The sequence below is a fragment of the Pempheris klunzingeri genome, chromosome 12, assembly GCF_042242105.1.
Source record: "Pempheris klunzingeri isolate RE-2024b chromosome 12, fPemKlu1.hap1, whole genome shotgun sequence".
Taxonomy (NCBI): domain Eukaryota; kingdom Metazoa; phylum Chordata; class Actinopteri; order Acropomatiformes; family Pempheridae; genus Pempheris; species Pempheris klunzingeri.
In genome coordinates, this window is record NC_092023.1 from 242,501 (window position 1) to 255,689 (window position 13,189).

At 46.7% G+C, this 13,189-nt stretch overlaps 1 protein-coding gene across 5 annotated transcripts in view; it reads right to left on the reverse strand.

The window, feature by feature from the left end:
- ppp2r5d (protein phosphatase 2, regulatory subunit B', delta) overlaps window positions 1-12,012 on the reverse strand; it is a 97,214-nt gene extending 85,202 nt beyond the window's left edge. For 4 of the 5 annotated variants that reach the window (XR_011585272.1, XR_011585271.1, XM_070840960.1 and 1 more), the window contains exons 1-5: window positions 11,900-12,012; window positions 9,397-9,454; window positions 9,323-9,360; window positions 7,877-8,054; window positions 6,285-6,484 (exon numbers count right to left, since the gene is read on the reverse strand). Coding sequence is in view for 3 of the 5 variants with exons in the window: in XM_070840960.1 (XP_070697061.1) it covers window positions 6,285-6,484; window positions 7,877-8,054; window positions 9,323-9,360; window positions 9,397-9,454; window positions 11,900-11,926 (501 nt within the window). In the remaining 2 variants the exon portion in view is untranslated. Of the gene's footprint in view, window positions 1-6,284; window positions 6,485-7,876; window positions 8,055-9,322; window positions 9,367-9,396; window positions 9,455-11,899 lie in introns of those variants that run through there. The other variant, XM_070840962.1, reaches the window with a different exon arrangement.
- Between the last annotated feature and the right edge of the window lie 1,177 nt (window positions 12,013-13,189).

Here is a 13,189-nt window from a genome sequence, read left to right on the forward strand (position 1 = left end):
TTTCTGAGTGTGTTCCTGAGTGTTCCTGAGTGTGTTCCTGAGTGCTTCTGAGTGTTCCTGAGTGTTTCTGAGTGTGTTCCTGAGTGTTCCTGAGTGTGTTCCTGAATGCTTCTGAGTGTTCCTGAGTGTTCCTGAGTGTTCCTGAGTGTGTTCCTGAGTGTTTCTGAGTGTGTTCCTGAGTGTTTCTGAGTGTGTTCCTGAGTGTTTCTGAGTGTGTTCCTGAGTGTTCCTGAGTGTGTTCCTGAGTGTTCCTGAGTGTGTTCCTGAGTGCTTCTGAGTGTTCCTGAGTGTTTCTGAGTGTGTTCCTGAGTGTTCCTGAGTGTGTTCCTGAATGCTTCTGAGTGTTCCTGAGTGTTCCTGAGTGTTCCTGAGTGTGTTCCTGAGTGCTTCTGAGTGTTCCTGAGTGTTCCTGAGTGTTTCTGAGTGTGTTCCTGAGTGTTCCTGAGTGTTTCTGAGTGTGTTCCTGAGTGTTTCTGAGTGTGTTCCTGAGTGTGTTCCTGAGTGCTTCTGAGTGTTCCTGAGTGTTCCTGAGTGTGTTCCTGAGTGTTTCTGAGTGTTTCTGAGTGTGTTCCTGAGTGTTTCTGAGTGTGTTCCTGAGTGTTCCTGAGTGTGTTCCTGAGTGCTTCTGAGTGTTCCTGAGTGTTCCTGAGTGTTCCTGAGTGTGTTCCTGAGTGTTTCTGAGTGTTTCTGAGTGTGTTCCTGAGTGTTTCTGAGTGTGTTCCTGAGTGCTTCTGAGTGTTCCTGAGTGTTTCTGAGTGTGTTCCTGAGTGTTCCTGGGTGTGTTCCTGAGTGCTTCTGAGTGTTCCTGAGTGTTTCTGAGTGTGTTCCTGAGTGTTCCTGAGTGTGTTCCTGAGTGTTTCTGAGTGTGTTCCTGAGTGTTCCTGAGTGTGTTCCTGAGTGTTTCTGAGTGTTTCTGAGTGTGTTCCTGAGTGTTTCTGAGTGTGTTCCTGAGTGTTTCTGAGTGTGTTCCTGAGTGTTCCTGGGTGTGTTCCTGAGTGCTTCTGAGTGTTCCTGAGTGTTTCTGAGTGTGTTCCTGAGTGTTCCTGAGTGTGTTCCTGAGTGTTTCTGAGTGTGTTCCTGAGTGTTCCTGAGTGTGTTCCTGAGTGTGTTCCTGAGTGTTTCTGAGTGTGTTCCTGAGTGTGTTTCTGAGTGTGTTCCTGAGTGTTTCTGAGTGTTCCTGAGTGTTTCTGAGTGTGTTCCTGAGTGTGTTCCTGAGTGTTTCTGAGTGTGTTCCTGAGTGTTTCTGAGTGTTCCTGAGTGTTTCTGAGTGTGTTCCTGAGTGTTTCTGAGTGTTCCTGAGTGTGTTTCTGAGTGTGTTCCTGAGTGTTTCTGAGTGTTCCTGAGTGTTTCTGAGTGTGTTCCTGAGTGTGTTCCTGAGTGTTTCTGAGTGTGTTCCTGAGTGTGTTTCTGAGTGTGTTCCTGAGTGTTTCTGAGTGTTCCTGAGTGTTTCTGAGTGTGTTCCTGAGTGTGTTCCTGAGTGTGTTCCTGAGTGTTTCTGTGTGTTCCTGAGTGTTCCTGAGTGTTCCTGAGTGTTCCTGAGTGTGTTCCTGAGTGTTTCTGAGTGTTTCTGAGTGTGTTCCTGAGTGTTTCTGAGTGTTTCTGAGTGTGTTCCTGAGTGTTTCTGAGTGTGTTCCTGAGTGTTCCTGAGTGTGTTCCTGAGTGTTCCTGAGTGTGTTCCTGAGTGCTTCTGAGTGTTCCTGAGTGTTTCTGAGTGTGTTCCTGAGTGTTCCTGAGTGTGTTCCTGAATGCTTCTGAGTGTTCCTGAGTGTTCCTGAGTGTGTTCCTGAGTGCTTCTGAGTGTTCCTGAGTGTTTCTGAGTGTGTTCCTGAGTGTTCCTGAGTGTGTTCCTGAGTGCTTCTGAGTGTTCCTGAGTGTTCCTGAGTGTGTTCCTGAGTGTGTTCCTGAGTGTTTCTGAGTGTGTTCCTGAGTGTTTCTGAGTGTGTTCCTGAGTGCTTCTGAGTGTGTTCCTGAGTGTTCCTGAGTGTGTTCCTGAGTGTTTCTGAGTGTGTTCCTGAGTGTTCCTGAGTGTGTTCCTGAGTGTGTTCCTGAGTGTGTTCCTGAGTGTTTCTGAGTGTGTTCCTGAGTGTGTTTCTGAGTGTGTTCCTGAGTGTTTCTGAGTGTTCCTGAGTGTTTCTGAGTGTGTTCCTGAGTGTGTTCCTGAGTGTTTCTGAGTGTGTTCCTGAGTGTTTCTGAGTGTTCCTGAGTGTTTCTGAGTGTGTTCCTGAGTGTTTCTGAGTGTTCCTGAGTGTGTTTCTGAGTGTGTTCCTGAGTGTTTCTGAGTGTTCCTGAGTGTTTCTGAGTGTGTTCCTGAGTGTGTTCCTGAGTGTTTCTGAGTGTGTTCCTGAGTGTGTTTCTGAGTGTGTTCCTGAGTGTTTCTGAGTGTTCCTGAGTGTTTCTGAGTGTGTTCCTGAGTGTGTTCCTGAGTGTGTTCCTGAGTGTTTCTGTGTGTTCCTGAGTGTTCCTGAGTGTTCCTGAGTGTGTTCCTGAGTGTTTCTGAGTGTTTCTGAGTGTGTTCCTGAGTGTTTCTGAGTGTTTCTGAGTGTGTTCCTGAGTGTTTCTGAGTGTGTTCCTGAGTGTTCCTGAGTGTGTTCCTGAGTGTTCCTGAGTGTGTTCCTGAGTGCTTCTGAGTGTTCCTGAGTGTTTCTGAGTGTGTTCCTGAGTGTTCCTGAGTGTGTTCCTGAATGCTTCTGAGTGTTCCTGAGTGTGTTCCTGAGTGCTTCTGAGTGTTCCTGAGTGTTTCTGAGTGTGTTCCTGAGTGTTCCTGAGTGTGTTCCTGAGTGCTTCTGAGTGTTCCTGAGTGTTCCTGAGTGTGTTCCTGAGTGTTTCTGAGTGTTTCTGAGTGTGTTCCTGAGTGTTTCTGAGTGTGTTCCTGAGTGCTTCTGAGTGTTCCTGAGTGTTTCTGAGTGTGTTCCTGAGTGTTCCTGGGTGTGTTCCTGAGTGCTTCTGAGTGTTCCTGAGTGTTTCTGAGTGTGTTCCTGAGTGTTCCTGAGTGTGTTCCTGAGTGTTTCTGAGTGTGTTCCTGAGTGTTCCTGAGTGTGTTCCTGAGTGTTTCTGAGTGTTTCTGAGTGTGTTCCTGAGTGTTTCTGAGTGTGTTCCTGAGTGTTTCTGAGTGTTTCTGAGTGTGTTCCTGAGTGTTCCTGGGTGTGTTCCTGAGTGCTTCTGAGTGTTCCTGAGTGTTTCTGAGTGTGTTCCTGAGTGTTCCTGAGTGTGTTCCTGAGTGTTTCTGTCTGTGTTCCTGAGTGTGTTCCTGAGTGTGTTCCTGAGTGTTTCTGAGTGTGTTCCTGAGTGTGTTTCTGAGTGTGTTCCTGAGTGTTTCTGAGTGTTCCTGAGTGTTTCTGAGTGTGTTCCTGAGTGTGTTCCTGAGTGTGTTCCTGAGTGTTTCTGAGTGTGTTCCTGAGTGTTTCTGAGTGTGTTCCTGAGTGTTTCTGAGTGTTCCTGAGTGTTTCTGAGTGTGTTCCTGAGTGTTTCTGAGTGTTCCTGAGTGTGTTTCTGAGTGTGTTCCTGAGTGTTCCTGAGTGTTTCTGAGTGTGTTCCTGAGTGTGTTTCTGAGTGTGTTCCTGAGTGTTTCTGAGTGTTCCTGAGTGTTTCTGAGTGTGTTCCTGAGTGTGTTCCTGAGTGTTTCTGAGTGTGTTCCTGAGTGTTTCTGAGTGTGTTCCTGAGTGTTTCTGAGTGTTCCTGAGTGTTTCTGAGTGTGTTCCTGAGTGTTTCTGAGTGTTCCTGAGTGTGTTTCTGAGTGTGTTCCTGAGTGTTTCTGAGTGTTCCTGAGTGTTTCTGAGTGTGTTCCTGAGTGTGTTCCTGAGTGTTTCTGAGTGTGTTCCTGAGTGTGTTCCTGAGTGCTTCTGAGTGTTCCTGAGTGTTCCTGAGTGTGTTCCTGAGTGTTTCTGAGTGTTTCTGAGTGTGTTCCTGAGTGTTTCTGAGTGTTCCTGAGTGTTTCTGAGTGTGTTCCTGAGTGTTTCTGAGTGTGTTTCTGAGTGTGTTCCTGAGTGTGTTTCTGAGTGTGTTCCTGAGTGTTTCTGAGTGTTCCTGAGTGTTTCTGAGTGTGTTCCTGAGTGTTTCTGAGTGTGTTTCTGAGTGTGTTCCTGAGTGTTTCTGAGTGTTCCTGAGTGTTTCTGAGTGTGTTCCTGAGTGTGTTCCTGAGTGTTTCTGAGTGTGTTCCTGAGTGTGTTCCTGAATGTTTCTGAGTGTTCCTGAGTGTTTCTGAGTGTGTTCCTGAGTGTGTTCCTGAGTGTTTCTGAGTGTGTTCCTGAGTGTGTTTCTGAGTGTGTTCCTGAGTGTTTCTGAGTGTTCCTGAGTGTTTCTGAGTGTGTTCCTGAGTGTGTTCCTGAGTGTTTCTGAGTGTGTTCCTGAGTGTTTCTGAGTTTGTTCCTGAGTGTTTCTGAGTGTTCCTGAGTGTTTCTGAGTGTGTTCCTGAGTGTTTCTGAGTGTTCCTGAGTGTGTTTCTGAGTGTGTTCCTGAGTGTTTCTGAGTGTTCCTGAGTGTTTCTGAGTGTGTTCCTGAGTGTGTTCCTGAGTGTTTCTGAGTGTGTTCCTGAGTGTGTTCCTAAGTGTTTCTGAGTGTGTTCCTGAGTGTGTTCCTGAATGTTTCTGAGTGTTCCTGAGTGTTTCTGAGTGTGTTCCTGAGTGTGTTCCTGAGTGTTTCTGAGTGTGTTCCTGAGTGTGTTTCTGAGTGTGTTCCTGAGTGTTTCTGAGTGTTCCTGAGTGTTTCTGAGTGTGTTCCTGAGTGTGTTCCTGAGTGTTTCTGAGTGTGTTCCTGAGTGTGTTTCTGAGTGTGTTCCTGAGTGTTTCTGAGTGTTCCTGAGTGTTTCTGAGTGTGTTTCTGAGTGTGTTCCTGAGTGTTTCTGAGTGTGTTCCTGAGTGTGTTCCTGAGTGTGTTCCTGAGTGTTTCTGAGTGTTCCTGAGTGTTTCTGAGTGTGTTCCTGAGTGTGTTCCTGAGTGTTTCTGAGTGTGTTCCTGAGTGTGTTTCTGAGTGTGTTCCTGAGTGTTTCTGAGTGTTCCTGAGTGTTTCTGAGTGTGTTCCTGAGTGTGTTCCTGAGTGTTTCTGAGTGTGTTCCTGAGTGTTTCTGAGTGTGTTCCTGAGTGTTTCTGAGTGTTCCTGAGTGTTTCTGAGTGTGTTCCTGAGTGTTTCTGAGTGTTCCTGAGTGTGTTTCTGAGTGTGTTCCTGAGTGTTTCTGAGTGTTCCTGAGTGTTTCTGAGTGTGTTCCTGAGTGTGTTCCTGAGTGTTTCTGAGTGTGTTCCTGAGTGTGTTTCTGAGTGTGTTCCTGAGTGTTTCTGAGTGTTCCTGAGTGTTTCTGAGTGTGTTCCTGAGTGTGTTCCTGAGTGTTTCTGAGTGTGTTCCTGAGTGTTTCTGAGTGTTCCTGAGTGTTTCTGAGTGTGTTCCTGAGTGTTTCTGAGTGTTCCTGAGTGTGTTTCTGAGTGTGTTCCTGAGTGTTTCTGAGTGTTCCTGAGTGTTTCTGAGTGTGTTCCTGAGTGTGTTCCTGAGTGTTTCTGAGTGTGTTCCTGAGTGTGTTCCTGAGTGCTTCTGAGTGTTCCTGAGTGTGTTCCTGAGTGTTCCTGAGTGTGTTCCTGAGTGTGTTCCTGAGTGTTCCTGAGTGTGTTCCTGAGTGTTTCTGAGTGTGTTCCTGAGTGTGTTCCTGAGTGTTTCTGAGTGTGTTTCTGAGTGTGTTCCTGAGTGTTTCTGAGTGTTCCTGAGTGTTTCTGAGTGTGTTCCTGAGTGTGTTCCTGAGTGTTTCTGAGTGTGTTCCTGAGTGTGTTTCTGAGTGTGTTCCTGAGTGTTTCTGAGTGTTCCTGAGTGTTTCTGAGTGTGTTCCTGAGTGTGTTCCTGAGTGTTTCTGAGTGTGTTCCTGAGTGTTTCTGAGTGTTCCTGAGTGTTTCTGAGTGTGTTCCTGAGTGTTTCTGAGTGTGTTCCTGAGTGTGTTCCTGAGTGTTTCTGAGTGTTCCTGAGTGTGTTTCTGAGTGTGTTCCTGAGTGTTTCTGAGTGTTCCTGAGTGTTTCTGAGTGTGTTCCTGAGTGTGTTCCTGAGTGTTTCTGAGTGTGTTCCTGAGTGTGTTCCTGAGTGTTTCTGAGTGTTCCTGAGTGTGTTTCTGAGTGTGTTCCTGAGTGTTTCTGAGTGTTCCTGAGTGTTTCTGAGTGTGTTCCTGAGTGTTTCTGAGTGTGTTCCTGAGTGTGTTCCTGAGTGTGTTCCTGAGTGTTTCTGAGTGTTCCTGAGTGTTTCTGAGTGTGTTCCTGAGTGTGTTCCTGAGTGTGTTCCTGAGTGTTTCTGAGTGTTCCTGAGTGTGTTCCTGTTACCATGAGCACGGCCTCGGGGTAGATGGACTCGGTCACCACGTCGCTGTTGTGTGTGATGTACTCGACCATCTCGTTAAGCCCCGCCCTCTTCACCTCCTTGTACTTGAGGTCACTGAGCGGGTCGCTGACGAAGTCGAACAGGACGCAGCACTGACGCAGCTTCTGGACGAACAGCTCCTCCCGCTCCATCAGGGGGGAGTCTGAGGGCACCGGCGAACACGGGGGGGGGGGGGGGGGGGGGGGGTGGGGGGGGAGTCAGTCAACACCACAGAGGAAGACTGGACCTCAGTAAGAACTCTAGCCTAACCTAATGCTAACCTAACCTAACTTAATGTTAACCTAATGCTAACCTAACACTGACCTAACCTAATCTAACCTGACCTAACCCTAACCTAACACTGACCTAGCAGTGGCCCATGTGACCCTTGGTCAGTCAGCACCACAGAAGAAGAGTTGGCCTGAAGAAGGACTCCCCTCTGTGTGTGATGACACGCTTTACCATCTTCACAGCTTGAGAACAGACTGCAGACTTCTCACATCAGGGTATTTGAGTTCTTCTGGAGCTCCCCATGAGAACTCACCTTGATCCTTCTCTTTCTGAGATCCCTGGGAGGTGAAAGTACAGGAAACAGTCTCTCTGACGGACCTGTGCATGATTCAGAAGACTGTGCTGGGTGCCGTCCCACAGCAGCTTGGAAACTACTTCATCCAGGTGAGGTGCGTTCACAGCTCTCCCACTGGGGGCAGTTCCACCAACCCTGTGCCTCCCAAAGTTCAGAGTAACCTGGGGAAGGACACCTTTCTCTACATGGCAGCAAACCTGTGGAGCAGTTTGCCAGGACATCTTAAGATGTGGAGCAGTTCAGCAGGTGTGTCCTGATGTCGCCCTCTCACCCAGACGTCTGTGTGATCTGCTGCTCCCACTCCCTTTATTTCAGCGTTTCCTCACTCCCCGAAACGTTACAGCACACGAAGTCCTGCGTCTACCTGCTGATTGACGTTCTGTCAATCAGCTGATCATGTTGATCATTTTCACCTCTGGTCCAAATTCAGACCATTAATGTGTCATTTTCAGTCCTGAGACGTTTGATAGCACATCAGATGAGTCCAGTTCCTCTGTGTGTGTGTGTGTTGCTATGGTAACTAGAGCTGGCGGTTACCATGACGACACCAGTGTTGCTGAAACCATCAACTGATTTCATCACTAAAATCCCTGTTTTTATGAATGTAGTCTGGTGTGTGTGCAGAGAGCGATATAACGGCTGTTTATGGTTAAACCAAAAGGATCTTCCAGATCTTCTGAATCATGCACAGGTCTGTCAGAGAGACTGTTTCCTGTACTTTCACCTCCCAGGGATCTCAGAAAGAGAAGGATCAAGGTGAGTTCTCATGGGGAGCTCCAGAAGAACTCAAATACCCTGATGTGAGAAGTCTGCAGTCTGTTCTCAAGCTGTGAAGATGGTAAAGTGTGTCATCACACACAGAGGGGAGTCCTTCTTCAGGCCAACTCTTCTTCTGTGGTGCTGACTGACCAAGGGTCACATGGGCCACTGCTAGGTCAGGTTAGGTCAGGTTAGGTCACTGCTGGTTACCTTTGAGGGCGGGTAGTTTCTGCAGCTCTCTGTTCTTGGTCAAGCTGAAGCGAGACGAGCTCTGGCGGCGCTCCTTCTTCACCAGCTGAGGACCTCCAGAGTATTTGATCTTGTTGAGCTGAGTGGGAGGTGGTGTGCTGTTACTGGGACGCTTACTGCCGCTCTGCTGCTGCTGGGACTGCACACACACACACACACAGAGGTTTAAATGTTAGGACAGTACGGCAGTGGGCAGATCCTGGTGACGCTGATCTCTGATCCTGATCCTGGTCTGATTGTGACCTGTTTGGACACTTTCTCTGCTCCTCAGGTGTTCAGGGCAGCAGCCAGCAGGAAAACTACACCTGAAAAGGATCACCACCTCCCCAACAGTGTGTGTGGAAAACAAGGTGAGTAGCAGTACAAGAGGCCGAGCTCAGTCTCCCATCAGGACCAGATGATTCTGACTATATTTAATATAACCCAGGTAACAAAACAGTCCAACCAATCTGAGAGCATGTCTAACATATAAATATCCGGCTTAGGTAAGGTCACTATCTCTTCTCATCCCACTCTGGCTGGTTGGAGTGTTAACAGGAGAGCCTGCAGTCAACGGATATGTTTCCCATTTAAATCCTGTATGTTCAGCGGTGAGCTGTGTCTGTCACTAGTACAGGTAAATTGCTTATTCAAGGCAATTAGCAGCCACTTGACTGATGGCAATGATCCCATGTGACCTTTCATAGCTCAGTCTTTGTGTGTGTTACACTCAGGTGTTATCTGAACCGCCGAGCTACCTGGAGTCCTCAATATCAGATGTACTGAGTTTAGAGCTCTGGGTGTGATAGTGAACCAGACACCCTCAGCATCCATTGGTACCAACCATATCTGCCCAGCTGGTCACCAAGGGGGCTAAATAATGCTCCAATTATTTAGTTTCTGTTTCTACATCCACTGTTGTTCTGGATCAACATGTTCTCTGTCTTTATTTAGTCTCATCTGATGAACAACATGTCTGATTCCTGGATTTTCTCCATGTTTCTCCCAGTCTGAAGCCTTTTCTCACTCATTCTGCTTTAGTGACTTCTGGAAGCTTTTAGCTCAGGTTGGACACATTTTAGAGACATGAAGAAGAAGAAGATCCTCCAAGAAAAACCAGAAGAAGAAACAGCGGCGAGGACGCAGACGCAGCGTTTAGAGAGCAGAGGTCAGCAGAGGGTTTTTACAGCGTGTTTTCTCGCTATGCAGACGACGTTCTGTTGTTTAACAGTGAACCGCCCTCGCCGTCCACCAGCAGCTGTGTATCTCCTGACATCTGGAAAAGGGTTTAACATTTACATCAACATTTGAGTTCAACATTGTTTGTGTGAGGTGAAGAGCGCCGGCAGTGTTTCAGTTTGCCTGCATGCGGCCGACACGGACTCCATGCACTAGCGTCACATGATGGAGGAACCACAAACGACTCACCTCATCTGAAGCCTCAGCGGCAGCATCCTTCCCTCCTCCTCCTCCTCCTCCTCCTCCTCCTCCTCCTCCTCCACCTCCTCCTCCGCTGCTGTTGTTGTTCTTCATGCTGCTTTTGGCAGATTTAGTCGTTTCCTGTTTACACAAACAAGTAGAAGTGGAAGCAACATTTAATAAAAACTAAAAAAAAAACTTCAAATGAAATATTTCAGGTTTAATTTCATTGCTGACTGCTGATTTTGTTCTTGGTTTGAGGATTCATTGTTTTGTTTAGAAAATGTCATAAAAAAGACAAAAAAAATGTCCAAAGTTCAAATGTTAAAAACACAAACAGAATCTATTTATTATCTAGTATGACAAAGAAAAGCAGCGAATCTTCACATTTTTAGTTGAAAATTGCTAAACTCCAGCACCAAAAGTAGTTGAAGAATAAGTGAATCTTCCCCAATTCCAAGTTTGTGTGTGACAGCATTATGGAAAGGATCCCTACAGAGAGAGACCTGGAAGATCAGCCGTTCTATCGCTCTCTGCACACACACCAGACTACATTCACTAAAACAGGGATTTTAGCTCACAGAACTGCTGCCTCCATCAGTCAGTGTGTTTGTGTTATTGTGTGTTGGATCTGAACTAAGTCTTTAAAATACCAAAGTCACACAGTAACACAAACACACTAACTGGTGGAGGCAGCAGCAGACCAGCAGCTCTCTGAGCTAAAATCACTGTTTTTGTCAATGGAGTCTGGTGGCAAATAGGCCCCAGGCTTTAAGTGTCTAAAGAATTAAACATAAACTGTGTTCCTCCTCAGTCACGTCACAGACTGTGTACAAGTACAAAGAGCGAGTACAAATACTACACGGAACGAGTACAAATACACAGAGTGAGTACAAATGCACACTTTAACTTATATTTCTGAGTGTAAATACACAGTCTGAGTATCGTGTGTGTATTAATACAGTCTGAGTATCATGTGTGTGTATTAATACACAGTCTGAGTATCGTGTGTGTATTAATACAGTCTGAGTATCGCGTGTGTCTATTAATACAGTCTGAGTATCGCGTGTGTGTATTAATACACAGTCTGAGTATCATGTGTGTATTAATACACAGCCTGAATATCGTGTGTGTATTAATACAGTCTGAGTATCGTGTGTGTGTATTAATACAAAGTCTGAGTATCATGTGTGTATTAATACTGTCTGAGTATCATGTGTGTGTATTAATACAGTCTGAGTATCGTGTGTGTATTAATACAGTCTGAGTATCGTGTGTGTATTAATACAAAGTCTGAGTATCATGTGTGTATTAATACTGTCTGAGTATCATGTGCGTGTATTAATACAGTCTGAGTATCGTGTGTGTATTAATACAGTCTGAGTATCGTGTGTGTCTATTAATAGTCTGAGTATCGCGTGTGTGTATTATTACACAGTCTGAGTATCATGTGTGTATTAATACACAGCCTGAATATCGTGTGTGTATTAATACAGTCTGAGTATCATGTGTGTGTATTAATACAGTCTGAGTATCATGTGTGTATTAATACAGTCTGAGTATCGTGTGTGTGCATTAATACACAGTCTGAGTATCATGTGTGTATTAATACACAGCCTGAATATCGTGTGTGTATTAATACAGTATGAGTATCATGTTTGTGTATTAATACAGTCTGAGTATCGTGTGTCTATTAATACACAGTCTGAGTATTATGTGTGTGTATTAATACACAGTCTGAGTATCATGTGTGTATTAATACAGTCTGAGTATCGTGTGTGTGCATTAATACACAGTCTGAGTATTATGTGTGTATTAATACACAGTCTGAGTATTATGTGTGTGTATTAATACAGTCTGAGTATCGTGTGTGTGCATTAATACACAGTCTGAGTATTATGTGTGTATTAATACACAGTCTGAGTATTATGTGTGTGTATTAATACACCGTCTGAGTATTATGTGTGTATTAATACACAGTCTGAGTATTGTGTGTGTGTATTAATACACAGCCACTCCTGCTGTGTCTGGGCTCATCAGCTGGTTTTCACATGATAAAATCAGCAGAAAAATGAACGGAGTCTGGCGGAGCTAGCAGCAGAGCTAACTGCTAGCCTGGTTAGCATCACATCCAGCGGCTGTCTGGAGCCCTGCAGCCCTGCGGTCAGCCTCCGTCTGTCTCCGAGCCCAGCCTGCCTCCTACAGGATGAATAATGTAGGGGAATGTAGGGGCTCCGGCAGCAGCAGCCCCTACATTTCACCAGACAGTTAGCATCGATGCTCCCTAACAGCTAGCCAACTCGTCCCTTCACCGTCTGGCCACCCAGACTCGCCGCTGCTGTGCGGTTTACCCCGGGGACCGTCTGCCCGGCTGGGACCGCACACACTTATGATGCTGCTAGCACTCAGCGGCTAGCGGTTAGCTTAGCCGTCCTCCCCTGGCGGGGCCCTAGCAGGTTAGCTTAGCTCAGCTAGCCGCTGCTCGACCCGGTCCGCCGCCTGCAGAGCCCACCAGCTAAAGCTAACATCCTCCCTTTATCAAACCGTGAAGGGACCAGCGTGGCGTTCACGGAGCCGCCGGCTCACCTTCTCCTTCTTCGGCTTGTTCGGCATCTTGGCTGTGTTGTCGCAGGGCTCTTCCTCACGGAAGCTCCGTGATGTTCTTCCCCGGGACTCAGATGCTGTCACTCGGTCTCTCTCAGCTCCCTGCGCCCGATCCCCGTCCGGCCGATCCGATTGGCTGCCGAAGCGCACAGCTGCCTGGCGACGCGTGGAGGGATTTTTCCGATTGGCTGCCTGAGTGTAGCGGTGGAGGTGAGGATGGACCGGAGTCTTCCCCAGCAACAAAACACCTTCAACCTGACGAAACCCAGCTCTGTCACCTCACTATTCCCACTCAGCACACCAGAAGACAACCATTTAAACCTGCTGCTAAACCTCAGTCACAGGCAGCAGGTGCTCAAATGGAAGCTCAGTAATCCGAAAAAACAAGTAAGACTAAAGGGAGCAAGAGGAACACATAAACGACTGGACTTGCTTTTAATAGGACTGTCTAACAAATACATTTATTCTCTGGGTCTAAATAACACTGAGCCTTTGAACTCCATCCGCTGATGAATGTGATGCTGCTGAAAGCTCCAGAGCTGAGGCTGAATATGTGACACGACAAAGATGCTGACGAGGACCAGTCAAACCAGCTCAACATTTACAGGATCGAGTGCTGCTCACAGAAGTACTTTTACTCCATCTCGACAGCTTCACTTTCTTCTTTCCTCAGTTTGACACAACACACGTGAAGAGGCTCCTGTTGTGACATCACAGGGATCTGTTGATCATGTTTTTGATTATTGTGTTGGAGCCAAACGAACTCTTCAAACAGTGATTTTTGCTCACAGAGCTGCTTCCTCCACCAGTTAGTGTGTCTGTGTTACTGTGTGACTTAAAGAGTCGGTTCAGATCCAACACACACAAACACACTGGCTCATGGAGGCAGCAGCAGAGCAGCAGCTCTAAAATCCCTGTTTTAGTGAATGTAGTCTGGTGTGTGTGCTGTTTGTGGTTAAACCAAAAGGATCTTCCAGGTCTCTCTCTGTAGGGATCCTTTCCATGATGCTGTCACACACTTAGAATAACACTCTGAGCCTGTCAGTGGATCAAACAAGCTCTTTTAGTGGACCTACTGTGATCAGGTGCAGTTGTCCCAAAGGATCACGTTGCAGCCATTGCAGCCCGTTTGGTGGCTGCTGGCTGAGGTGATCTACTGGACCAGTTCCAACACTTTTACTACCTACCAGTCACTCAGACACCAGGTAGGACAGAGAGGACCCAGGGGGAGAAACGGTGGAGTGTCCCTTTAAGCCACCAAATAGGTATTTA